The 26,927-nt window shown below is 41.1% G+C and overlaps 1 protein-coding gene across 6 annotated transcripts in view; it reads right to left on the reverse strand.

Annotated features, from left to right (window-relative positions):
* Positions 1-315: 315 nt before the first annotated feature.
* ORC5 (origin recognition complex subunit 5) overlaps positions 316-26,927 on the reverse strand; it is a 151,466-nt gene continuing 124,854 nt past the window's right edge. For 4 of the 6 annotated variants that reach the window (XM_075064597.1, XM_075064591.1, XM_032800943.2 and 1 more), the window contains exons 14-15: positions 15,784-15,896; positions 316-867 (exon numbers count right to left, since the gene is read on the reverse strand). In XM_075064597.1, coding sequence (XP_074920698.1) covers positions 822-867; positions 15,784-15,896 — 159 coding nt within the window. In that variant the 3' untranslated portion in view covers positions 316-821. Of the gene's footprint in view, positions 868-15,783; positions 15,897-26,927 lie in introns of those variants that run through there. The other 2 variants (XM_075064590.1, XM_075064594.1) reach the window with 2 other exon arrangements.

Genomic DNA, 26,927 nt, shown 5'->3' on the forward strand with positions numbered 1-26,927 from the left:
CCACTGAGAACTGCACAAGAATTTGCACTCAAGAAAACTCTGGCTGAGCTCAACAGAACTATAGGAATATTTAAATTAAAAGTTCCTTGAAAGCTGGCAAGTGGAAAAGCCCTGCCAGTATTGGCATCTAGCATGTAAATGATAAATCGGTCACACATTTTAAAATTTGATTTTTTTTAAAAAGCTTGATAAAGAGAAGGTTAAGGTTAACATTTACAAGCGTGCCGATAAATTTGGGATTTTCCTATCATAATCCCTATATGTGCGAGTTGAACATCTAATCTATATAGGATTCACAGACAAGCACACACCAGCTTGATTTTAAACATGCACTTATGTTTATTATATTTTGCTGCTCCGCTCTCTTAAAATGGTGGCTTTAGGAAAAGCTGCTTTGGCAGGCAATTGCAAAGATTCCTGCGGAGAGGACGTGAAAAGACTGGGCATACAAACAAGGGCTGCTGCCATGTTCAAAGCACAGGGGATAGTTCATAGAGCAAAATGTAGCCCTAAGTAAATGGGTTTCAGGCAATTTCAGTGTTAAGATAATATCATTAAGAGTAGAACAGATTGTGCTCAAACCCTGCTGTTTATAATTAACACATTGCTTCCAAATACTCCAGGGTCCTGGTAAATAGTCCTCTGCTCAGATCCACCCAGACCAATCAGAATATTTTCATCAGATTGCATGCTGGGTCAGCACCTGTTTGGACAAATCCAGTAGAGCCAAAACGCTCCTCTCCCTGGCCAGCTAAGTAGATAGAGGAATACAGCTTGCTTTAGTCATTGTCACAGTGTCCATATGGCTGTGAGGCTTGTTTTCACAAGAAATCGTACAAGTACTTTATTATGTCGAAGTTCACGGTCCTGTAAACAAAAACATACAGTATTTTAGAACAATAAACCCTAGAGTGCTCAGACTATAATCTGGTGACAATGCACACAAGACACACTTTGCAACAGATAGCAACCAATTCCTCAGAGATAAATAAAACAAGACATTGAATTACAGAATATAAATTATATATAGACACCATTATTTATAGTATTAGTCTTTTGATTGTTTAAACTTTAGAAGAATTTAATACATCAATGAAGTAATCCCTTACCAAGGATTTAAAGACTGAAAGTAAGAATCTTTAGGCTGTAAAAACAAACTTAGATCTAAGTTGACAACAATTTATTTCTTTAGCCTGGTAAACATGATACACTAGTTGGAGATGCAGAGCAGCAATCTTTTAAGCTATTAAACATTTTGTTCCTCTTCCAAACCACCTGTTTCAGTATTATGTACTGCATAACTCCTTCATCTGTACTCATCTGCCGTCTGCGTTCTTTCAGTCTTGACACTAGTTGACCCATGTTCATAGCTAAATTTGAAAACTCCAAGAATGCTACTCAATAGGATAGAAGATTCTAATGTATACTTTTGTACTTTTGATGGCAGGCAGAATGAAATCGCAGTGGAATAAAACATGTAATTAATTTTTTTCTCCAAACTCATTCTGCTGTACAATCTAACATTCAGATTTGGGGGGTTACTATTTGAATAAATGACCAAAATTACTGGATATAATGACAAGTATAAAATTAAAAAAGTATTCAGTGCTGCAAAAATAGCTGATCACAATGCAAAGTAAAGATTAACTAATTGGATGTCTTATTTGTCAGGCCACTCATTTCATATTCTTGGCTCACACATCACTTTGCAATTCACATTTAAAAAAGTTTCTATAAAGTATTGTATTGGGCACAGAAAATCCAGAAATTTCTCAGATATATAGTCATACAGCTTCTGATTTCTACTTATTAAAACCATTACAAAGCTAAATGAAGTGAACTATGGCAATATATTCTGTAATGTCATATAGAGGTAAGTTCCTTACTTATAAGGATTTCTACAGTAACACTCACTCACTCTGACAAATGTTAACCTTACCAGCTACTAAATGAAAAACTATTTTAATCATCGTGTCATCATGATTAGTACCAATAGTGACCGTATGACAAGACCTGCCATACTCAACACACACAAAAGCTTCCTCTTACAGTTGCAAAGGAAGAGCTGGATAAACCTACTTCTTAAATTTGGAGGTATCTGAACAACAGTTGAAAACTTCTAACAACATACGTGCCCCTTGTCGTCAAACTACAACAACCGAAAACATGTAATAGCACGACGCAAACAAAGGAGTTTGTCTGCAGAGGGTACGAAGACCTGCTGAAATATTTTAGAACAATTCAATAAATGGAACTCTGCGATAGAGAAGAAAATGAATGCATACAAGTAGTGACGACCAGGTAGGAATTCTACAGGGAGGAGAAGTGTGACTATGTGCCTCTCCCCAAAGGTAACTTTGCAAACTTTAATTTTTGTTTCAAAAACAAATGGAAATAATTTGATTTTTCCTTGTAGAAGTCCAAACAGAAAAACTGAAGGGCTTGAATGACAGAGAGAAGTTTAGTCTCTATCCTTTCAATAAATCAAGCTTGCATTAGAAAATATGCTGGGTAACAGAAATGAGAAACCAGATGACTCCCACAACTGGGACTTTATTTACTAGCATTTTGTGTTAGCACTATTACATCAAGGCATGAGAAATTAGTAGCCTGCTTGCTTGAGACCCAGGGTGGTTGAGGTGGTGAATAAGCTCCTTTTCTTCTGCTGCTGATAGGATGACTTTTCCCACAAGAAGGAGAAGCAAGCAGCCAGAGGAGAAACTAAAGGCAGGTGCACCCTTGCAGAGTAGCATGATCTGCTGCAGTTTGCAAATGAATCTTACTAGATCACAGAGATAAGTTTCACCCTGCAGCTGGCACCATGGAGTATAGGTGGAAAAATCTCTTACATGTAGGATTACAGCACCAATCAATTTCTTTTGTAACTACAGCTGTCATTCTTAGAAAAACATGACAGACAGTGGGATGGAAAGGGGAAAGAAATAATGAAAATGGGATAAAGAAGCAGACCAGGAAAGGAAATGAGAAAGAGGTCAGAAGAAATAGAGATTTTCAGATTCCAAGGCCAGAAGGAACCATTATGATCATCTAAAGCTTCATCAAATAATTCCTAGAGTATATCATTAAGAAAAACATTCAAACTTCTTTTAAAAATTGTCAGTGATGGAGATTCCACCATGATGCTTGGTAAATTGTTTCAATGGTTAGTTACTTTCACTATTAAAAACGTACAGCCTTATTTCCAGTCTGAATTTGTCTAGCTTCAACTTCTAGCCATTGGAATATGTTATATCTCACTGCTAGTTTGAAGAGCCCATTAATAAATATTTGTTCCATATGTAGATACCTATAGACTATACTCAAGTTACCACTTAACATTCTCTTTTGGTAAGCTAACTAGACTGAATTGCTTTAGTCTATCACTGTTTTCTAACCTTTTAATAATTCTCAGGGCTCTTCTTTCTTGGACTGTGGGCAACAGAACTGGACACAGGATTCCAGCAGCGGTCATACTAGTGCCAAATATGGAGATAAAATAGCCTCTCCACTCCTACTTGAGACTCCTCTGTTTATGGATCCAAGGCTCACATTAGCCCTTTTGGCCCCAGTGTTACACTGGGAGCTCATGTTCAGCTGATTATCCACCATCCCCAAATCTCTTTCAGAGTCATGGCTTCCCAGGACAGCGTCGGCTATCCTGTAAGTAGGGCCTACATACTTTGTTCCTAGATGTATATACCTAGCCATATTAAAATGCATATTGTTTGTTTGTGAGCAGCTGACCAAGTGATCCAGATCACCTGAATTGTGAACTGTCCTTGTCAGTATTTACCACTCCCCCAATTTTTGTCATCTGCAAGCTATCATTGATGATTTTACATTTTCTTCCAGGTCATTAATAAAGATATTAAATAGCGTAGGGCCAAGAACCAATCCCTGCAGGGCCCCACTGCGCACACGCACACTCAATGATGATTCCCTGTCTAAAGTTACATTTTCAGACCTATCAATTATTATCTAGGTATGGCCCCATTACTGTAGTATCTCAGCATGTCTAACTATTTGGAAACAGACATAACAATCTCTCCCCTTCTTCCATCAGAAAAATAGCTTGAATAGAGTTGCATGGGTGCATGCAGGTCCTACTAAGAGACAGCTGAGCAAACAAGTTATATTTTGCATTGAGTTCTGAAAGTGAAGACTGTGACAACTGCTCTCTTGCAGGAGTGAGTTTCACAGTGTGGTCCTGCTCCTGTGCTCTGAGCCTCCCTATGCTGCTGGGAAGTGTCATGGTTCCAGTGGAATGTAGGTTTGGTGGGAGGTCACATTGCAAAGGGACAGCTAATCTCTCAAGTGGCTTGGTTCAACCCAATGGAGCACTTTGAATATCAGGACAGAGTCCCTGAACTGGATTCTGTTAATTGAAGATCCAGTACAAGCAGCAGAGCACCAGGGTGTATGTGTTCACAGCAATCTGTGTTGCAGATGTTGGTTTTTATATATTGTTGGCAATAAATTTTGTGTTAAGTGCTAAGTATTATCTAGGCTTGGGCTACCTTTGTGACGCTGCACCTCATGTTCTTTATAATATATTGTTGTAATATGAATATGGCATAACTAAGACATGTTTTATACAAGATGAATCATGTCAAGTACAACTGGAAAGGTTATGATTTGCTGAATGTTATTATCCAATTTGTACACATGTATCATTCCAGTATCTGAAGTTGGGAATACTGACTATGGAACAATTACAACTGTGTGTGTACTTGGGGAACACCCACCAGACAGTAGGCAATGAGCCTGGATAGGCCATTAGGAAAGACAATGAGTCTTTGAAGATGCTTATCTCCCATCTTCCTGAAGTTCCTTCCTGTGACATTACAAATAAACCTTGTCTCATGGTTGCTTTGACCCTGCAAGGTCATGCGATTGTGTCACCTAGTACAGGACACCATCTTGAGCTGGTACTTTCCCACTGAAGGACGTGCGGATCAAACAGGGAAACAAAAGGTTCCTGCTATATGTAAATCCTATTTAAGGCTGGGGAGTGAATTAATCAGATCTCTTCTCCACTGCCTCCCTGCCTACGAAGGAAGACTGCTGAAAACACCTGAAGAAACAAAGGAACTAAGCTGGGGAAAGGCAAGGGCTGAGTCCAGGCTAAGACACGGGTAGCCAGTGAAGAGAAGTTACTGGAACCCTGAGCTGCAGAAACTCTGCAACCTGCCTAAAACAACATTTAGGGTGGAAAATTACTATTTGTAACCTGTTTCTTTAGTGTATTAATCTTAGTTTGTATGTTCCGTTTTATTTGCTCAGTAATCTGCTTTGTTCTGCTTGCTAGCCCTTATAATCACTTAAAATGTACCTTCTGCAGTTAATAAACTTATGTTTTGTTTATTTCAAAACCCAGTTTGTGCAATTCATAACGGGGTGGGGGGAGGAAGAGCGGGGCATATCTTCCTCCACACTGAGGGAGGGGGGATTTTTATGAGTTTATGCTATGTAGATCTTTATACAGCACAAGAAAATATAATTTTGGGTTTACACTCCAGAGCGTGTGCGCACAGGAGTGCTCGGCGTCCCCTAGCTGAGTCCTCCCACCCAGAGCTGATCACAGACTCTGTGTGATTCTATAGCTGGGTGTGTCCCTGCCTGTGTGTGTGTGCTGGAAAGGGGCTTGAGAGCCTGTCACAGCCGCACAGTGTAAGGGAAACCCAGGCTGGTAGAACAGGAAGGATCAGTGGGACCCCAGCACATCCAATGGCACCCCAAAAGGAGGGGTCCAACCCCAAAAGGAGGGGTCCAACCCCTCACAACCATAATGTGCTTTTTGACAATGCAGTGGATCAACATTTTAGAGCAATATTTTCATGGGAAAAAGCACTGATCTGTATTAGGGAAAAAGAGTACATTACAGTATTCACAATTGGGGTTCTGACTTACGTCTGATCTTAATGAGCTAAACTTATCCCTCTGTAATTCCACTAGCAATTAATATTATGCAGTTTCTAACCTGAAGGCTGGTATTTTGTTGAGGCTAGAGTCCTCTCTGAAGCTAAAATACAAGCAACAGGAAAAGAATTGGACTTCTATGAAGCCAAAAGTTTGGACGATGGTGGCTTGCCCAAGAATTTTGTTTTGTTTGTTAATTTAAGCGATCAGTATAACTTGATTATTCAGTATATATATCATTGGGGATTTTTGTTTCACTTTTTTCTTTGTATAATCTTTTTCTTTGCTTTCTTAACTCCTCATAAAACTTGTACTTTGTTGTATTCTGAATTTGATACAAGGTCTGTATTTGCATAACTTTTTCTTTTGATGATCAATCATCTTGTGCTTCTGATTTGCTTGTTACAGTGAGTTCCTTCCCCACTGCAAAAACAGAAGAGAAAAAACCCAAAATGTATTTTAAGAACAATCCAAGGATATCCGTATTTAATAAAAATCAGTCTTGATTTCAGAGAGATGCTATTTCGACACAATTACATGGTTAATAGAATGTGTAACCAGAAATCTGTTAACAGATTGGTACTGAAAGCCTTTGGTGTTTTATTTTTCATTAGTTTTAAAACTAATAATTATAAAGTAAATTAAAAAGAAAGTATTCTTATTAGATATTATGCAAATTTCTGCTCTATTTTTCTACACAAGTCCAAGTCAATATTTAAAGATGCTCTTAAATTGCAAACTGAACTTCATATAATTCACAGGTTACCTCCTCAGAATCCTAATCCATTTTTAAGTAACTAAGGCCAGAAGTCTACAAACACCAAAAAGTCAGAGGAACTTGGCAAAGACAGCTCACTGGAAATTTCATAATACCTCTCCCATGTTGCAGGAGCAAAAACTAGAGCTACAGACTTTGAGCCACATCTGTCAAGCAAAAGCTTTCTGTCCCAACTGAAAGCAAGTACCTTGCAAGTAAAAACAAAAGCCTCCAAAATAAAACATAATATGTGGAATATTTTTAAAGAAATTCAAGCCACTTCAATTAGGCTGATTTCCTTTACAGTGTGTTATGTTAGTTCAAAATACAGTTAATAGCTCAATGGATAGAAATGGCAGAATTATTTGACAGGAACACATTGACCATGTTTTGAAAATGAAATATAGTAAAATATGAAAAAATTCTGTTCAGTCAAGATGTTGGCTAATAGAAGAGCTCTTTTCCCCATGTTTCAAATTCACAATCACCTTGGTATAGAGACAACTTTTATGGCACTACATGAGTATGCTTTATAGAAATTAGTGAAGCAATGCTGCTATGCTCTTATCATGCACCCTGTTTAAACCCTTCAGTTTAAATACTCTTGGTGTTGATGTTATGGTAACTCCCCATACATCACTCAGTGTGTTGACATGTTTGGGGTTTTCTGTTGTGTTTTTAGCTCAGCGGTTTGAGCACTGGCCTGCTAAACCTAGGGATGTGAGTTCAGTCCTTGAGACGACCATGTAGGGATCTGGGGCAAAAATCTGTCTGAGGATTGGTCCTGCTTTGAGCAGGGGGTCGGACCAAATGAACTCCTGAGGTCCCTTCCAACCCTGATATTCTATGATTACAAATGCACCAGTAGCTTAATAAAGTTGGGAAAAGGTTCAAAATATAAAGTACGGAGATAAAACAGATGTATGAGTCAAAAATATCTAAGGGCTTAAGTACACATCACACACATTTTAGCCATTCAGTAGCATCAGGGATAGATCAGCACAAGATGAGCAGCCTTTGGTAGGTGTGCAGGGTCCTCAGCCGTACTGCAGCAATACAGAGAGCTGTTCTTGAGTCACCAGGTGGTGTCATTTCCCACACATCTCAGCACTCCACATCTGAAATGGCTGAATTTCTACGAAAGATTGCCTAGCTTCGAGCTGCCACACTGTCTCTCATCAGGCTGAGTGGTGATGAAGGAGTTTCTGACAGAGGGAGCAGCTCATTCTCATTCTGGTCACCATAATGTGACAGCATCCGCTGTATAGATGGTCAGTAACATAGTTCAGACTGGTCATATGTTGATGAGTCAGTGGCAATGCACCTCTCATGTATCTTTTAAAAAGTGGTAGTAGTTGTGGCATCTCCTGTATTTTTGCTGCAATACACCACCTGATGTTAGGAGGCAGGATATTAAAAAGGACTGGTAGCCACTTGGTGTTTTTGGGTCTCATTGTTCCTGTTGTTGTTCTCCAACTGAGTAGCAGAGTGTTTGCACTTTAACTTCCCAAGTTGAGCCTGCTAGCTTATTTAGAAGGCCATTTCAGTTCTTAATCTCCTGAACTACCTTGGTGAAGTGTTCTTTTAGGTACTTAAGTGTACAGCTTAGAGTTCTTCTTTGAGTGATGTCCCTGTAGGAGCTCCACTTTAGGTGATTGTGTGCTCTGAGCCTCTAGTTGGAGAACTTTGACGGCAGTATCTGGCCAGGCCACACACGTGCCCTCTCCAGCTCTCGCCTCTGGCGACAGTTGATTAGCACTGTGTGGCCATCCCCCTTCTCAGTTCCTTCTCAATTGCCTTTGGTCCTTAGTCAGAGCTCTGGCAGTGGCTTTACTCACTTTACCTCAGAATTAGTTTAGTTAGATTAGTCAATTAGTATAGTGTAGTTAGGTTTTTTGGTTAAGACCCCTTTACTACTTCTCTCTCCATTTAAAAAAAATTTTTTCATTCCATCTCCTTAATGGACATTATTTTTCCTCAGGATGCCAGGGTCTCCTGGCTTTAAATGCTGCCTCTCCTGTTGTGAGGCAATTCCAATCTCCAACGGACACTCGCAACGTGTCCGGTGCCTGGGGGAAACTATGTCAAAAGTGCATATAGTGTCACAATCTTAAGGTCTGGACAAGGAAAGCGAGGGACCTTAAACTGAAACTTATGCTGATGGAGAAGTCTCTCCATCCCGCCTCAGACCCAGGATCATAAACTTCTCCTGTCGCCCTATCACCACATGCGGTTTCCCCCCACTCCTCTATCCCGCAAGGAAGGAACTTGTCTCCTAAAGGACGAAGAGAGACAAGAGCTAACACTCTCCCTACCAAGACTGCGTCAAAGAGGAAGTGTTCCTGACTCTATCCATCACATTGGTACCGAGCACGCCGCAGCTTAGTACCTTTGAGTCGGCAGGGACCTCCGGTCCTGGTGTTTCCATAAAAGCCATAGATCCTAAGTGGGCAGGCTCTAAGAAGGAGGGCAGAGAAGACTGCCCCCTCCACCTCAGCACCAGTAGCACAAAGCGCTCAGTACCGAGCGATTCTGTACTCTACAGACAACAATGTCACCTCTTGGCTCTATGATGCACAGCACAGATGCTACTGCACCACAGATTACCACGCCATCCTCTGCATGGTCTACGCCAGCTCTGTTCCCTTTGGTATCGCACTGTCTCCCAGTACCACCTCAATTCTCCGTACCACCTTCCACACAGATACCTCCATCAGTACTGCAACCTCAACAGTTTCTTGCACCGAAGAACCTGACAATAGCCCCATTACCAGAATCACCTCTCCTCGGTACCAATACTGCTTTGGTACTTTCACTGCCACTCACGCCACCAACTAGACCTGCCCCTCCTTTCTCTAGTGAGGAGAACGAGGAAGGGGAGGTTTTCTCCTCCCAACACACTTCATCTATACAAGGCAGTGTTTGGTCTGCACATCAGGAGTACCATAAACATGTGCAGCAGCCTGATTTTCAGGGATGGTATGGTCACCTGTGGGGGCCTCCACCTATGTCCTTCCCACCTCAGTGGGCATTCTGGGATCTGTGGGCAGCTCATAGACAGTATTGCCCCAAACCTAAGTGGCACCATGGAGGTACATAGGCACTCCTCACTAAAATTCAGTGCCAACAGATGCCCCTCCCAAACTGACCTTTGAGGAGACAGAAGTAGTCTTAGATCAGGAGGCAGCTCCTGCTACCGCCATTTCATTCTTACCAGATGAGACTATCATGCCCCTCTGCCTACTGCTGGAGATGATTTCATAAATTTCCAAGAACTCTTCAAAAGAATAGCAGACACACACCAGATACCCCCAGAGGAGATCTTTGAGTCAGGTCACGAGCTCTTGGACATACTCTACATGTCTGCCTCCTCCAAGACTGCCCTCCTGATTAACACAGCATTCATGGAACCCACCACAAGCATCTTGCAGACGCCCCGCTACCATCCCACCCACATGTAAGAGAGAAGACAAAAAATATTATGTCCTTTCATAAGGGATTGAATTCTTATTCAAACACCCTCAGCCAAATTCATTGGTAGTCGATGCAATTAATGAATGGGGCAAACAGCATTACTCTAGAACCACTCCTTATGATAACCCAATCTGCTCACCCAATTATCAAGATTCCTCCAGGGAGTGTGCAACCTCTACCCAGAACCCAGAGCCCCCAATGTCCCTGTGGGACCTGACTTTTGTGCTTCGATCTCTCACAACTGCCCCATTTGAACCTTTGGCCATATGTTCTCTTCTACATCTTTCCATGAAAGTAGCCTTCCTAGCTGCCATCATGTCTGCTAGCATGTGGGAGAAATAGGGGGTCTTATGGCAAGTCACTCTCAGACCTCACCCTAAATTTTTGCTTGAAGTTCCTTCTTCCTTCCACATTCATCAACCTATCCATCTTCCACGTTCTTCCCTAAACCTCACAAGGATAGAAAAGAGGCAATTTTCCACACCCTGCACGTCAGAACAATGATAGCCTTTTATCTTGAACAGACCAAGTCATTCAGAAAGACTCCTAAATTGTTCCTCTCCATCACAGAATGTTCCAAAGGCAAACCCATTGCTAAGCAGAGACTTTCTAGATGGATTTAGATTGCATCTACCTCTATTACTGACAACATAACCCACAACCCTCCCCCTCCCCCCATTCATGGGTCAGATCACACTTCACAAGATCTGTAGCCACATCAGCTGCCTTCCTGAACAATACGCTTATTATCGACATATGCAAAATAGCTACTTGGACATCACCTCCCACATTCATACACACTGTATCATTGATTAGGTCTAAGCATCTGACACATGGCTGAGACACACGGTCCTCTCATTTATTCAGAACTATCTTTGAATCCCTCCTCCCACCAAGGGGCACTGCTATACAGTCACCTAAAGTGGAATACCCACAGGGACATCTCTTGAACTAAGGTTCTTCAAGAAGTGTGTCCCTGTGGGTGCTCCACTACCCTCCTTCCTCCCTTCCACTTCGGAGTTCTCATCAATACTCTGCGTAGAGAAGGAACTGAGAGGTGGGGCGGCCGCACAGTGCTAATCACCATAGACATGAAATGAAGAGAGCGAATGTGTGGCCTAGCTGGGTATAGCTGTTGAAATTCTCTGACTAGAGGCAAGGGGGCACAATGACGTAAAATGGAGCACTCACAGGGGGACACATCTCGAAGAACCTCAGTTACTGCACAAGGTGAGTAACCTTCTGTTACACCTAGATATATTGGCTTTGGGTCATGTGCTAGTCATTCTCCATTCAAGATGTTGAGTCCTCATGAACCGTTTTCATGATTGAGGTGAAAACATGAGGACACTGTCTTTAACACACAATAATTTAAGAGGGAGGGATAGCTCAGATAGTTCAAGCATTGGCCTCCTAAACACAGGGTTGTGAGTTCAATCCTTGAGGGGGCCATTTAGGGATTTGAGGATTGGTCCTGCTTTGAGCAGTAGGTTAGACTAGATGATCTCTTGAGGTCCCTTCCAACCCTAATAATCTATGATTCTAAGACTCCATTATTGCAGTAGCCACTGATAGCTGCCATGTTTTGGTTAAGATTGTCCTTGACCTTTTTGAAGTCCTTGTCTCTTGAAGCTAGGCAGATGTCATCCACATACTTAAATGGCTTTGAGATTGTTGGAGGTAGATCCTTCTGTAAATGAGTTGAAAAAAGGTAGGGCAAAAATAGATTCCTGAGGGAATCTGTTCTTCCGGATCCTCCATGTGCTCAGTTTATTTTCTAGCATCACCTGGAATTGTCTGTTTCAAAAGATCATTTCCGTAACTATAACAACCCATTGAGGTAACATCTTTGACATCATGATCAATAGGCCAATGTGCCAGACAGTAGTCAAGAAACACAGCCTCTTGTCTTTTTTCCTTCTGTTGAAAACCGTTTTCTGTACTGGTAGTAAGAGCAAGAAGTAGGTCTGGAACTTCTGCCTGTTCATCACTCAGATCCTGTTCTACTGTGGGCATGCTTCTTTGCAGAATTAGTTGCTCCAAAAGTTTGTAAGTACAGCTCAGAAGTGATTATCCTATGGTAGTTAGCTGGAATGGACTGGTGTTTTCCTGGTTTTGGTATAGCTGTTGATAATCATTTTATGCTCTTCTTACAAAGATGGAACAGAATTTCTGGTGCAATCTTGCCAAGGCCACATTTTTTCTTGCTTTCAGCAGTGCTCTCTTCATATCTTCAGTGGATGAAGACTGAAAGATGTCGTATTCACATGAAGGTGGAGACAGTTTTTATGGGTGCCATTCCCTCTTTACTGATTTCTCATGTCCCTGTTGTCATATCGGTTAGGTATGTGGTGACGCTGTTTGGGGACACTTTCCACTGGTGTGTGGTTAGTGGTTTTTGTGCTGCGCCAAGCTTCCTTCTGAATGACTGTACTTTCCTGCTAGACCTTGTCACATCCGTAGTTGATTTAAACTTATTCCCAACATTCCCTGCAACAGGCATAGAGGTTGTCAGTGGTTTGCTGTCTCTAAGTTACCACATTCTTCACACTGCTTCAGAAGTTCTATGCATTCCATATTTAAGCAGGCTACGTAAGTCTTTTGTTAGCCACATGGGATAGATCTAGTGGCTGCTTCAAAGATTGCTTTTGAGAAGCAAGTGTGTTTTCTTCAGAATATTATGTGATTAACTGACGATTAACTGACAATTTTTTCCAGTCTTCCCTTCTATAATTCCACCATAATCTAGGTATAGTGGTTATTATGGAGATTGTCACTCCTATCAGAATAAGAATGGGGCAGAAGGGGACAGGTACTGGCTGTGTGGAAGTTTCCAAGAACTCCACAGGAGGCTGGTAACTGTTGGCCCCTGTGACGAGTCAGACTCCACTTCCAGGGTGCCACCTGATGTACTAGGATTTCACTGAGCCTCTCCTGCTCACCCAGCCTGGGTTCCTACTCCCTGCTTTGCTGAATTAGGCTCTTTGGCCTCTTGCAGCACACACACACAAAGAGGTAGTGCCAGACCCTGCTGCAGACACAGACTGAAGTCAGCTCTGTGTGAGAGGACTCCCCCAGCACTCACGTGCACACCCCTTTCGGGAGATAAACCCAAAATAATATTGTCTTGCACCGTACAGAAAAATCTGCACAGCACAAGCTCATAAAAATCCACCCTCTTCCTCAATGTGAAAAGAGATATGCGTGACTTCTTGCTCCCTCCTATTAGAAATTGCATTTACTGGGTTTAATAATAAAACAAAATAAATTTTATTAACTATAAAAGAGAGATTTTGAGTGATTCAAGGGATAGCAAACAGAACAAAGCAGATTACTAAGGAAATGAAACAAAAGACGCAAACTGAGCTTAACAATCTAGACAAGTAGGATACAAATTAGCAAATTCTCACTCTGAGTGATAAATAGGCTGGCAGATTCTTCAGGCCCAAGTTGCCTTGGCTTTCCCAGGTTTTCTTCACAGGCTAAAAATCCTTCCAGCCTGGGACCATCACTTCCCACAGTTTGCTCTTTGTTCCTCAGGTGATTTTAGGTGTGTTGTAGGTGTCATAGTATACTTTCTTCAATCTGAACCTTAGAGTCCAAAAATGAAGTACTAGCATGAAGTCCTCTAAGCTTAATTACCAGCTTAGATCTGGTACGCTGCCACCAATCAGGACTCTGAGTGCCTGATAAAACTCTGGTCTCCCCAAAACCTTCCCTGGGGACCCCAAAGACCCAGACCCCCTGGGTCTTAATACAAGAAAAGTAAACTCTTTCCCTCACTCGTGCCTCTCCTAGGCTTTCCCTCCCTGGGTTACCCTAGAAGATCACTGGGATTCAACTCCTTGAATCTTAAAACGGAGGCTTTCCACCTCACCCAGAGGCAATACAGATTCAAGCTCCGTGAATCTAAACAAAGGGATTCCCCCTTTCCCCTCCCTTCTTTCTCCCTGTCTCCCCACCACTTCCCTGGTAAGTACAGACTCAATTCCCTTGAGCCTCAACTGGGGAAAAAATCAAACAGGTCTTTAAAAGGAAGGTTTTAATAAAAGAAAGAAAAAATAAGAAATCTCTGTAAATACAAGATGTAATATTACAGGGTCTTTCAGCTTATAGACACCAGAGAGAAAAGCCTCCCCCCAGCAAAATACAATTTAACACACTTCCAGCAAACTACACATCTGCAAATAAAGAAAAACATTTTAAAAGACTATAACCGCCTTTCTACTTAATACTCACTATTCTGAATATATAAGAGACTGTAGCAGGGAGATTGGCAAGAAACCTGGTTGCACGTCTAGTCCCTTTCAGGACTCAGAGAGAACAAAGCAAAACCCAAAAACCACAAACAAAGGCTTCCCTCCACCGAGATTTGAAAGTATCTTGTTTCCTGATTGGTCCTCTGGTCAGGTGTTGCAGGTCACTGTTTGTTAACCCTTTATAGGTAAAAGAGACATTAACCCTTAGCTATTTGTTTATGACAGTAGGGAGAGTGAGGTCCTCTCCTGTTGTCAGTGTCCCTCTTTTATATCTTCCCCTCACTTGCTGGAAAGCTTTTTTGCTGTGACCTGGGTCAAACAGTTCCCATTGTATGAGGCTATCTGACCTGGGTCAAGCAGTTCCCATTATGTCGAGCTATCTCTGAGAGGTTTCTGTTGTGCACAGTTCCTGGGGTAATCCTTATGCTTGTGTGCATTTCTTCAGTAAGCTACTAACATTGTTTGTCCTCATCCAACGTAGCACATTTGAAATACAGAGACATGATCAATATTTCCAGCTTCAGATACAAAAATGATACACGCATACAAATTGGATAAACATATTCAGTAAATCATGACCTTTCAAATGATACCTCACATAGGCCATCTTGCATAAAGTATATCTTAGTTATACCATATATCATATCATATTCATATTTCTATGAAGAATATGGAGTGTAACGTCACAGCCCCCTGTGGAGATGTCCCAGCTGAGGTCAGGAGAACAGCAGTACTTCCACCATGCAGAGAAAAAGTGGATGGCGGCTTAAGGAAATGAAAGAACTATAGATCATTTATAGAAGCCCAGTCTGCGAGATCCCATCCATTCTTGTCAGATTCTCTTATAGACCCAGAAGGTGTGGTGACTGTTGAAGCCCCTAATAGATGGATGGATGGATGTTGAAGTAAAGATGGAGTGTTTCAGGCTACATCAGTAGGCTTATAAACATTCGCAACTTCAAACTGACTAACTCTTATCACAGTGAGGCAAAGTAGTTGGCAGGGCCTCTACATAAATATCAGATTTCACATAAATGGCTCTGCCACATTTTCCATGAAGATTGTAGCTAACAGTGTCATAGTCTCTCACTATCAGCCAACTGGCAAGGAAGGAATCTGCGTGCTTTTCTAAGAGACCACTAACATCCACCCTGTGATAGGCCATGAGATTTTCTATTACTGAATGCTTTGCAGCTGACAGCCCCTCAGTACTGAATTGAAGAATGAAGAGAAAAGGATCAACAAGTACCACTCCCGTATCACTGTGCACTGCAGGAAGCCAGTATAAATGGTTAAACAAAGAATTGGTTTTGAAATCTAAACCTTTTATACAGGTCGGTGCATGCAACATTAAATGCTATTTAACAATCTTACCTTGCAATAGCTCTGATGAAGTCAAGAGAGACAGTACATTTGTACTTTGGTCCATCAAGCTGGTCATCATGGCCAACCAAGGTTAAAAGCTGGAGTGTCACAAGAGAGGTGATCTAGAAACAAGAGACATCACTGAAACATTACTCACTTTTGCAAACAGGAATAAAAATGACCAAATTTTCATTTGTCACCAACATAACTTTTGCAAGGTCACCAAATCTCAGATTTCATAATTTGGCTATACTGTCCCACTGACTATCACAGTGTTCTGAAACCAGCTGACCCAGAAGGGTGTAAATTCACATGACCAGATCTGCAGCAGGAGCAGCCTTATGCATAGGTTGAAATCTAGGGCACTTCATATCAGAGGTTATCTTGAAATTCTTCTTAAATGTCTCTACAGTTCCGTTAAACTCCCTGAATTGGCACTTTCTAAGTCTTGACTGCCACCTAAGACATACATCAAGTTCACTTCTGTCACATGTGGAGACCACCTTTTCGAATTGTCATACTCAGAGTTTTATATCCCAGAGCCCCTTGTGCCAGATTAGACCACATTTCAAACAAACTCACTGAATCACCCTACCCTGCCATGAGATGGAAGCCCCAAAGTTGGAAGGCAGGATGAAGGGTCCTGAAGATCATGCATTAAGCAAAAAACCCATCCCTTGGGGAGTGGGCTTGGAAGGAAAGAGAGAGGTATGTGTGTGTGCACACATATGTACAGACACACACACACACACACACACACACACACACACACACTATATCTTGAGAGATCGATCAATGTGCACAAATAGACATTTCTCTCTTTTCCTTCTTTCAAAAGATGATCTCTTAGCAGAGTTGGATAAGTACGTATCAATACATACATATATATGTACACTCAATGCCATTAAAGTCTTGATAGTTTCCACGTTGTGGTATTATAGGTATACACCATATTAAACATGAGGAATACACTTTGCTACTTACTTTAAATGGCGCCCAAGCACACACTAAAAATAAAGGGAAGGAAGGAGTATGGAAACTAGGGTGACCAGACAGCAAATGTGAAAAAACGGAGTAATAGGAGGTAATGGGGAGGGGAGGTGTAATAGGAATCTATATAAGAAAAAGACCCAAACATTGGGACTGTCCCTATAAAATTGGGACATCTGGTCACACCTAATGAAGACCCTAGAAAAAGTGTGAATGGTGAGAGACAAATGAGAGAGAGAGAGAGAAATGACAAAGGTGGAAGTACGGATTTAGAGATATAGGAAAAGAATGAAGCTGGGAGTTACAGAACTAGAATGGAAAAAAGACACAAAAAGTACACTATGAATACACATTTAGTTTAATAGAGCGGCTGAAGGCTAATCTGTGTTAAGTGTGTGCCTCAAGGGTGATTTTTATTGTTGTTATAATCATCATCAGCTGTAATAATAAATATTTATACTGTATTATACTAGCACCCAAGGGCTGCAGTCAGGATTTAGGTCCAGTTGTGCTGGGAACTGTACAAATACAGACAAGAGACAATCCCTCCCATAAAGGGTTCATAGGCTAAAGACAAACTTATTTACAGGGTTTATTTTTAAAGTGTCCATATTGTTGGCTATTTTCTCCTTCTGACTTCAAGATTGAGGGTGGGATGCCAAAAAGTTCTTTGCCAAAGGCATCTGTGAACTTGGTGTGGTGTGCAGGTGAGTTCACCGATCAGTGTCCCACTAGCTCTGCTTGACACTGCAGAGAAAGCTGGGTACTAGTCATAAGAGGAAAGCTTTTTGCTCGGAGCACAATGGATTTTGTAGCAACTAGCCATCAGGACTCTGTTGGGGGAAGCAGGAGAAATGAAGGAACCATTATCCCCTACTACATCATTTGCGATGACCAGAGGATGACAAAGACAAAACTATGCCACCATCTTTAGTCCGCACCTGCACTCCCTTAGTGGCTGCTCAAGCTGTGTCTTTGTCTGGCACCTTACTGTCAGTTACTCCCGGGGGAATTCTGTGCCAAAAAATTAAAAAATCTGCATATTTTGTCAAAATAATACAACAATCACTCCAGTTTCAATTTTTTGGGTAATTTATTTCAAAATATCTGTCAACAAGTATGTCAACAATACAGACAACAGCAAAAAACATTCCCCCAGGAACAGAGAATTAAACAAATCAGTTTCAGTTGGGGAGTGCTGGAGGGGGCTGTGTGAGGCCCCCAGAGCTTCTTCCCCCACAGAGTTCAAGCGGATGGGATGAGTGCACCCGCATGTCTCCTCTTCTTGGAGGGGAGTGCAGTGGAAGACAATTAACAAAGTCTTAGTTCTTTGATGTTTCACAACGTCTCATTTTGTTTCAATGGGCTTTCTTGGTGGGCAGGACCTAACACCCTCTGTAGGAAGCCAGCATTTTACAATAATTAATGCTCCTTTCCTGTTTGATGACTTGCACAATCACAGAAGATTACAATGCAAACATTTAATATCGCTTTATAATATGGGGTACAGATGTTATAAGTGAGATTAATTTTTGTAATTGTTTGACAGCCCTACTGCATATAATAATCATGATTAATTGCAGTTTTAATCACATTGTTAAATAATAATATATACTATTTATTTAAATAATTTTGGATGTTTTCTACATTTTCAAATATATTGATTTCTATTACAACACAGTACAAAGTGTACAGTGCTCACTTTATATTATTCTTGATTACAAATATATGTACTGTAAAAAAGATAAACAAAATAAATTTTTCAATTCACTTCATAAGTACTGTAGTGCAATCTCTTTTTGTAAGTTGCACTTTCACGATATCTAGAATTTTTTTTTTAATGTAACTGCACTCAAAAATAAAATAATGTAAAACTTTAGAGCCTGCAGTCCACTGAGTCCTAACTTCTTGTTCAACCAATCGTTGAGACAAACAAGTTTGTCTACATTTATGGGAGATAATGTTGCCCGCTTCTTATTTACAATGTCACCTGAAAGTGAGAACAGGCATTTGCATGGCACTGTTGTAGCTGGCGTTGCAAGGTACTTACATGCCAGGTATGCTAAACATTAGAATGCCTCTTCATGCTTCAACCACAATTCCAAAGAACATGTTTCCATGCTGATGATGGGTTCTGATTAATAACTATCCAAAGCAGTGCGGACTGATGCAGGTTAATTTTCATCATGTGAGTCAGATGCCACGAACAAAAAGCTGATTTTCTTTTTTGGCAGTTCATGTTTTGTAGTTTCTGTATCAGAGTGTTGCTCTTTTAAGACTTATGACCGCATGTTCCATATCTCATCCCTCTCAGATTTTGGAAGGCACTTTAGATTCTTAAACCTTGGATTGAGTGCTATAGCTATTTTTGGAAATCTCACACTGGTATCTTCTCTGCGTTTTGTCAAATCTGCAAGGAAAGTGTTCTTAAATCAAACATGTGCTGGGTCGTCATCTGCGACTGCCATAACACGAAATATATGGCAGGATGTGGGTAAAACCACAGTGCAGGAGATGTACAATTCTCACCCAAGAAGTTCAGTCACAAATTTAAGTAATTCATTAATTTTTTAACAAGCGTCAGCAACGTGGAAACATGTCCTCGGGAATGGTGGCCTAAGCGCGAGGGGGCATACGAACGTTTAGCACATCTGGCACATAAATACCTTGCAACGCTGGCTACAAAAGTGTCATGCCAATGCTGGTCTCACTTTCAGGTGACGCTGTAAATAAGTGGGCAGCATTAATTCTGATAAATGTAAACAAACTTGTTTGTCTTAGTGATTGGCTAAACAAGAAGTAGGACTGAATGGACTTGTAGGCTCCAAAGTTTTACATAGCTTTGTTTTTGAGTGCAGTTAAGTAACAAAAAAAAAAAAATCTACATTTGTAAGTTGAACTCTCACAACAAAGAGATTTCACTACAGTACTTGTATAAGGTGAACTTAAAAATTCTATTTCTTTTGTACATCTTTTTTACAGTGCAAATATTTGTAATAAAAAATAATATAAAGTGAGCACTGTACACTTTATATTCTGTGTTGTACCAGAAATCAATATATTTGAAAATGTAGAAAAAACATCCAAAATAAATTTCAATTGGTATTCTCTTATTGTTTAAACGCAATTATTTTTTTAATCTAATTAAATTTGTTTTGAGTTAATCACTTGAGTTAACGATTAATTGACAGCCCTAATATGCAGCATCCTTCAAGCATTTCATGAAGTCTAAACACATACTTATAAACTTAACATCTATTTTAATAACACTAACACAGAGATGAGCCAGACTGGTTTATGACTATGTATTGGGTAGTGTTCAGTTGAGACCTAGGGGCCTTGGCATGAGGTGGCACCTGGTCTGCCAGGTGTCACTGAAGGGATGAAGAGAGAAAATTTCTAGACACCATTAATGATTACTCCATGGAGCACTAGTCCTGGAACCCACAAGGGGAGAGGCAATTAGTCCTAAGTGCAGCACAGGATCTGGTCCAAGAGTGAATATAGCTGAACCGCTAATAGCTTTGTAGGGAGATACCAAAGATACCCAACACAATAACATTTAACTTCAAAAACAAGAATTTTTTTTTTTTTTTTTAAACACAGAAGCTAGTTAAATGTACTCTAAAACAGCACAGTAAAAGAGGCGGTTAATAACAAAAAGGCATCCTTTAAAAACTGGAAGTCAAACTGTAGGTAAGAGGATAGAAAGGAGTGCTAATCCTGGTAAGTCAAGTATAAAAGTATAATTAGGCAGACTAAAAAAGAATTTAAAGAACAACTAGCAAAAATTAACAGCAAAAGTGTTTAACATCATCAGAAGCAGGAAGCCTGCCAAACAATCAGTGGGGTCACTGGACAATCAACGTGCTAAAGGAGCACTCAAGGAACATAAAGCCATTGCAGAGAAGCTAAATGCACCTCACTGCAGAGGATCTAAGGAAGATTTCCACACTTGAACCATTCTTTTCAGGTAACAAATCTGAGGAACTGCCCCAGATGGAGGAGTTGAGGAAGTTTTGAACATACCAAAAAGTTAGATGATAATAAGTCACTAGGACCAAATGGTATTTGTCCAAGAGTACTGAAGGAACTCATATGAAACTGAAGAGCTACTAACTGTGCTATGTAACCTATTGTTGAAATCAGCCCCTGTAACAGGTGACTGGAGGATAGATAATGTCATGCCGATTTTTAAAAAAAGGTTCCAGAGGCAATCCTGGTGGTTACGGGCCAGAAAGCCAAACTTCACTACCAAGAAAACTGGTTGAAACTATAGTAAAGAACAAAATGATCACACACAGATGAACGCAATACGTTGGGGAAGAGTCAACAAGACTTTTGTAAAAGGCCCTCACTAATTTATTAGAATTCTTTGAGAAGTCAATAAGCATGTGGACAAAGGCGATCCACTTGATATAGTGTACTTGGACTTTCAGAAAGCCTTTGACAAGGTCCCTCACCAAAGGCTCTTAAGCAAAGTAAACAGTCATGAGATAAGCGGGAAGGTCTTCTCATAGATCAGTAACTAGTTAAAAGATAGGAAGAAACAGTCAGTTTTCACAGGGGAGAGAGGCAAATAGCAGGGTCCCCCAAGGATTTATGCTGGGACCTGTGCTGTTCAATTTATTCAAAACTATTCTGGAAAAGGGGATAAACAGTGAGGTGGCAACGTTCACAGACTGTACAAAATTACTCAAGACAGTTACGTACGAAGTGGACTGCAAAGAGTTACAAAGAATATCACAAAACTGAGTGAATGGGCAACAAAACAGCAGAGGAAATTCAGTGTTGATAAATGCAAAGTAACACACACTGTTCTGTGATTCAGTCCATTACACTGACAAGAACAGATACCATACTTGATAGTTGCCCTGTTCTGTTCATTCCCTGTGAAGCATCTGACACTGGCCAGTGTTGGAAGACAGGATACTGGGCTAGATGGACCACTGGTCTGACCCAGAATGGCCTTTTTTATTCATGGGTAGGGTGGAAAATAAAAAAAAGAGGATAAAATAAGTTAGGAGTTACACACCAGGAAGAGGGGGGAGGAAGAAAGGAGAAAGTGTTTCAGAAGAGCCACAAACAGGAAATACTGCCTCCAAAAAGCCACTTCTGGAAGAAGTGTTAGGATTGACGAACTATTTGACTGAGGCAGGAACGAAAAAACAAACAAAAATAAAACACAAGTGCAGAAGGGAGAAATATATTGGTGCAATGCTGCCACAGCTCTCTAAAGGAGCAGCTGGGAGCTTCAGCCTGGGAGACTATTTCTGCAAATGCACAGGGATGTTCTGAAAAATTCATCCTGAAGAGCAATAAACCAAAATGCAAATATTGAACTGTAGGACACAGTCTTTTATATCTGTGAATATATTCCATTAGAACGCAGCCTCGTTTGTCCTGCTTAGCTTATGTAAATCACAGCACAGTGAGGACATCAGACTATACTGATGTAACTACTTTGGCCTTATTTTTTAAAAAATATCTCGATTGCTCAGTTGCCCCCTCTCTCTGTGATGCTCTGTGTTGGGGAGGAGAAAAGATGCTCCTAGTTACTTACCCTCAGCTGATTACACTGTACCGTGACACAGTGACATCCAGGATCTGACCAGGCAGAGAAGATATAATGGAAATAGTCCCATATTTCAAAAGCAAAATGTTAACAAGTCTGTAAGTGATTAAATATAATGTACTAAAGAGTTTCTTAAGTACAAGTGAATGCCTGCATTGGGGAACTGAATGCAAATTCAAACCATCAAGAAAGCAAGTATTTAACCATAGTAAATTTATGTGTAAATAAGCAAAGGAAAGCTAAAGGAATAAGAAGCCTTCAAATCTTCCTTACTGGTTAAAGCTATGTCCCAAAATTGATTACTTTAAAATATTATTCTAATCTCCTTAGTATTTCTTCAGACCCCTAGTCTGTGGTGAGCAAAAACTAGGTTTACTAGGAATGAGACAATGTTTATAAATAAGTACAACTATTTAATTTTGGTTTATAACATATGACAATACAAGTCTGAAAACTATGATATGATAACTGCTTCATTTGTTCCCACAAACCTGAATATTGCATAAAATTACCTTAGGTCTATAAATTATGTTAAAGGCAGCTGATTCACAATTCCTTTTGTTAGTTATAGCACTTTGGAAAACTATAGGAGACCATAGGAACTTTGAAGACTATAGGAAATTACTCAAATTCTAATTTGTAAATCTCTCTGGTTTCAATTTAATGGCACTTCTCTTACCCCTAAATTTGTTATTTTATCAAATCCTTTAAGTTTAAGTCAGAAGAGTACATTTTTCTACATTCTTCACTCAATCAGGTCTTTATTCAGTCAATGAAGAAGCATAATGGAGTAATCTGTTATTACAAGTGCTATTTTACACCCCAGTGCACCATTATTGGCTAATCATTTTTGCAGGATATGCTTGCAGCTGGCCTCTTACATTCAGAGACTACCAATGAAATCAGGTCATATCCCACAGAAGGAATGGCATGAGGCTCATAAAAGCTTCCAATGAACACACCATAAGCCTTGATAGCTTGGAGCTGGACCCATCTAAATATTATGTAGGCTGCAGAAATCAAAAGTGACCTTGCTGCTGCATTACAAATGTTCCAGTGCTGCATTAATAACAAATTGTGACCAATTTCCCCTACTCTCATCAAATACTGTATATGGAACAGAAGGTCAGTCCCGTATTGTAAAACCGCTTACTAAATCCTCTGCCTATAAATCAGAAATACTGTCAGGCTGGATACCAAGTTTCTGATTAATGTTTTAAGCTTAACATGCTACAAGACATGAGTATTTATTTAGAGTAAAACAAGGTTATTTACCTGGTCAATGCAGCCCTCCAACTATGCTTCTTTCATAAATTCTCAGTAAGTTTAATGCAATGCACATGGATCAAAAATCACTTTGTAGTGAATGTTTGAACAGAGTTATAAGCCTACAGGTTCAGGTACTGAGACTATGCTTAAAAAGCAAAGGCAGATAAGCCTGCTATTTCCAATTCATGCAGAGCAGCAAACAAAGATTCCAAATGCTAAAGACACTGAAGAGAGAATGAGTGTAGATTGAAGGGAGAAACAAGGTATGAGAACAGCAAATTCCAGTTAAGCAACTTCCTTTTTTCCTTCCCCAAATTGCTTCCACAGCTCTCAAACCCTGAAAACTACAGTTCATCTGCAAATTTGACACCATCAGCTCAAGATTAAACAAAGACTGTGGCTACGTCTACACTACGGGATAAATTCAAATTAGCTTGAACCGATTTTATAAAACAGATATTATAAAGTCGATTGTGTGCGTCCACACTAGGCACATTAATTCGGTGGTGTGCGTCCACGGTCCGAGGCTAGCGTCGATTTCTGGAGTGGTGCACTGTCGGTAGCTATTCCGTAGCTATCCCATAGTTCCAAGTCTCCCCGCCCCCCTTGAATCTTTGGGTTGACAGCAGCCTCAGTTGCCTGATGGGCACAAAATCATTGTCGTAGGGTGGTTCTGGTACAGCCTCCCCTCCTCCTTGTGAAAGAGCAAGACAACCATTCTGCGCCTTTTCCCTGGTGTGAAGCGAGCAACCTGCCACAGCACAGCAACGTCATGACCCTGCGGAGATCAGTAACGCAATCGTAGGACGTTGAGAAACTCGCCATCCAATGCGGCTCATGTGAACCATGACTGCAAAAGCAGAGGAGGAGGAGCAGATACGCGCAGGGGCCGACGAGAGGCGATAGACAGAACAGACACTGAATTCTCCCAACCACGGCCCTGTTTTGACCGCACTGCTGGAATGGGCATGGTTCTACCCATGGAGCTCTGATTTGTCGCCCGGAACAGCACAGACTGTGAGACCGCATCAGTTTTGCGGTTGAAATCCAGTGGCTGCGAAACTTTCGCAGCGTAAGAGCAACTTTCTTTTGCACTTCGTGACTTGCTCCCCCCCTGAACCCAGACCAAGATAGAGCAGCCCCACGGGAGAACACGAAGTGCAATAGCCCGCTGGAAACTGCAAATGCCAACAGCACCGGTCCAGCGGGAATCAATTGAGTGGCAATCTACGTGGGTGCTGGGAATGCAAGTAGTAGAAAGCACATAAGCTGCTGCACAAAAGTTGTGACTCTGAAAACCATGCAGTCATAGAAGGGCTTTGCCGCAAATGGATCCCTAACGGGGGCGGGCCTATCGATAACCCATTCCCTATCTTGGCCCGGAGCACCAGGGCACAGACGTCCAACTGCAGGGCTTTCAAGGCTGCACGCATGGTGATCAAAGGACATTCACGCAACATCCACGTGATGGCCGGAAGGTCATGACGCTCGCCGTCTTCAGAAGCACATCTTTTAAACGCTGCAGCAAGGGATACTCCCAGACCAGAAAAGTAACAGTGGGATGTTGAAAGCCTGCGTTACCCTGGGGACCCCAGCCAAATCCCCTGTGCCATGGCGCATGAACGCCATACACAAGGCAGCCTGGACAGTGTCAGGAGCTGGTCCAACACAGGCGAGCAAGTGCAGGATGAGTAAAGTGCATTTGGCCATTTACAGGGCGGCAACATACTTACCGCCAGCACCTCAGCCAAAGCAATCCCGTTTTATGCTGCATCCCACAACTCTGTGAGAGTAAGGGAGAACCTATGCTGGTGGGAGGCGGCAAATCACTTGGCCACTGATTACACGCAGCCAACACCAGGGCGATGAAGAGCAACCAGGAAGCGGTACGACAATCAAGAGCCTGCCAAACGAGTTTCACACGGGTCCAGGGTAAAGGTGACTGCGTACTGTTCCTTCAACCCCCACCCCATCGTTGATCCCTCCCTTAAGCAACCACCCTCCCCCTTGAGTACAGCTGCTAAGGAAATAAAGTTAGTATGGTAAAAAATCATGTACTTTATTATCATTCCCGTAACACCACCCCTCCCCCCCCCCCCTGTTGCATGTGATCTTGTTAAAAAGTAATATAAAAAGAGGCAGAGATTATCAAGGTATCCCAGTTGGTTGGGAGAGATAGGAGGGAAGAAAAGGCCATAGCACATGTTCAATGTAAGACATGCTTTGGTTGGACTGTCCAAGGATGGAGTGGCGGCTGCAGAAAGCCTCCTCCACTCGTTTCTTACATGCGGGTGAGAAAGAATGGAAACATGGTGAGTATGGAGGTTAGAAACATGCGCGTGGCCACTGCTGTAAACCCCCGCGCTTTCCCGAAGATCCACCAAACATCCAAGGAATCACTTTGATCACGCAGCAGCTCCAGAGTTTTGCTCCCCACCCTGATCTTCCGCCTACACTCGATCTCCTGCTGCCACCTCTCACTCGAGCTTCCTCCCTATCTTCAATGAGTTCCTCTCCTCAGCGTCAACTGCACCTCTCTTCTGTATTTGCTAACATGTCCTCACAGCATTCTGAATGACTCTTTCATTGCGGTTACTTCATGATTTCAGAACATTTCACCACGTCCCATTTTCCCCCCCTAGTCTAGCAGCCTCTCGGGATGGAGTACGGAGGCTGAAAAAATGTGCAGCTGGTATGGGAGAAAAAACAGGAGAGAATATAAAAATACTTACAGAAAATTGGTATACTCTTCAACAATGCAACAACACTAAATCTCACTACATACACATTATTCACTACTAAAGGTCGCATTTGCCATCAATATGATGCCTGTGGCTCTGGGTTCAGATTCACACAGACTGGAGGTCCGGCACATAATCAGCTTCCATGCGTCATGGAGAAGGCTTATCTCTGACTCTCCACCTTCAATACACAGTGCCCCTATGAATGCCTGTTTCCTGTTACAGGCAGCAGCAGACCCAAACCCTCACACATCATTCCTCTCTTTATATTTTTCTTTTTTTCTTTTTTAATTTTTTTTTTTTTTTTTTTTTTTATTTTCTTCTTTTTTTTTTTTTTTTTATTTTTATTTCTTTTTTTTTGTTTTTTTTTATTTTTGTTATTTTGTTTTTTTTTTCTTTTTTTTTTTTTTTTTTTTTCTTTTTTTTTTTTTTTTTCCTTTTTTTTTTTTGTTTTTGATTTTTCTCTTTCATTTTTTTTTTTTTTTTTTCTTTTTTTTTTATTTTTTTTTTTTTTTTTTTTTTCTTTTTTTTTATTCTTATGGTTATTCTATTCTCTATTTTTCTCTTTGTTTGTCTGT

The sequence above is a fragment of the Chelonoidis abingdonii genome, chromosome 1 (assembly GCF_003597395.2).
Source record: "Chelonoidis abingdonii isolate Lonesome George chromosome 1, CheloAbing_2.0, whole genome shotgun sequence".
NCBI classification, from domain to species: Eukaryota; Metazoa; Chordata; order Testudines; family Testudinidae; genus Chelonoidis; species Chelonoidis abingdonii.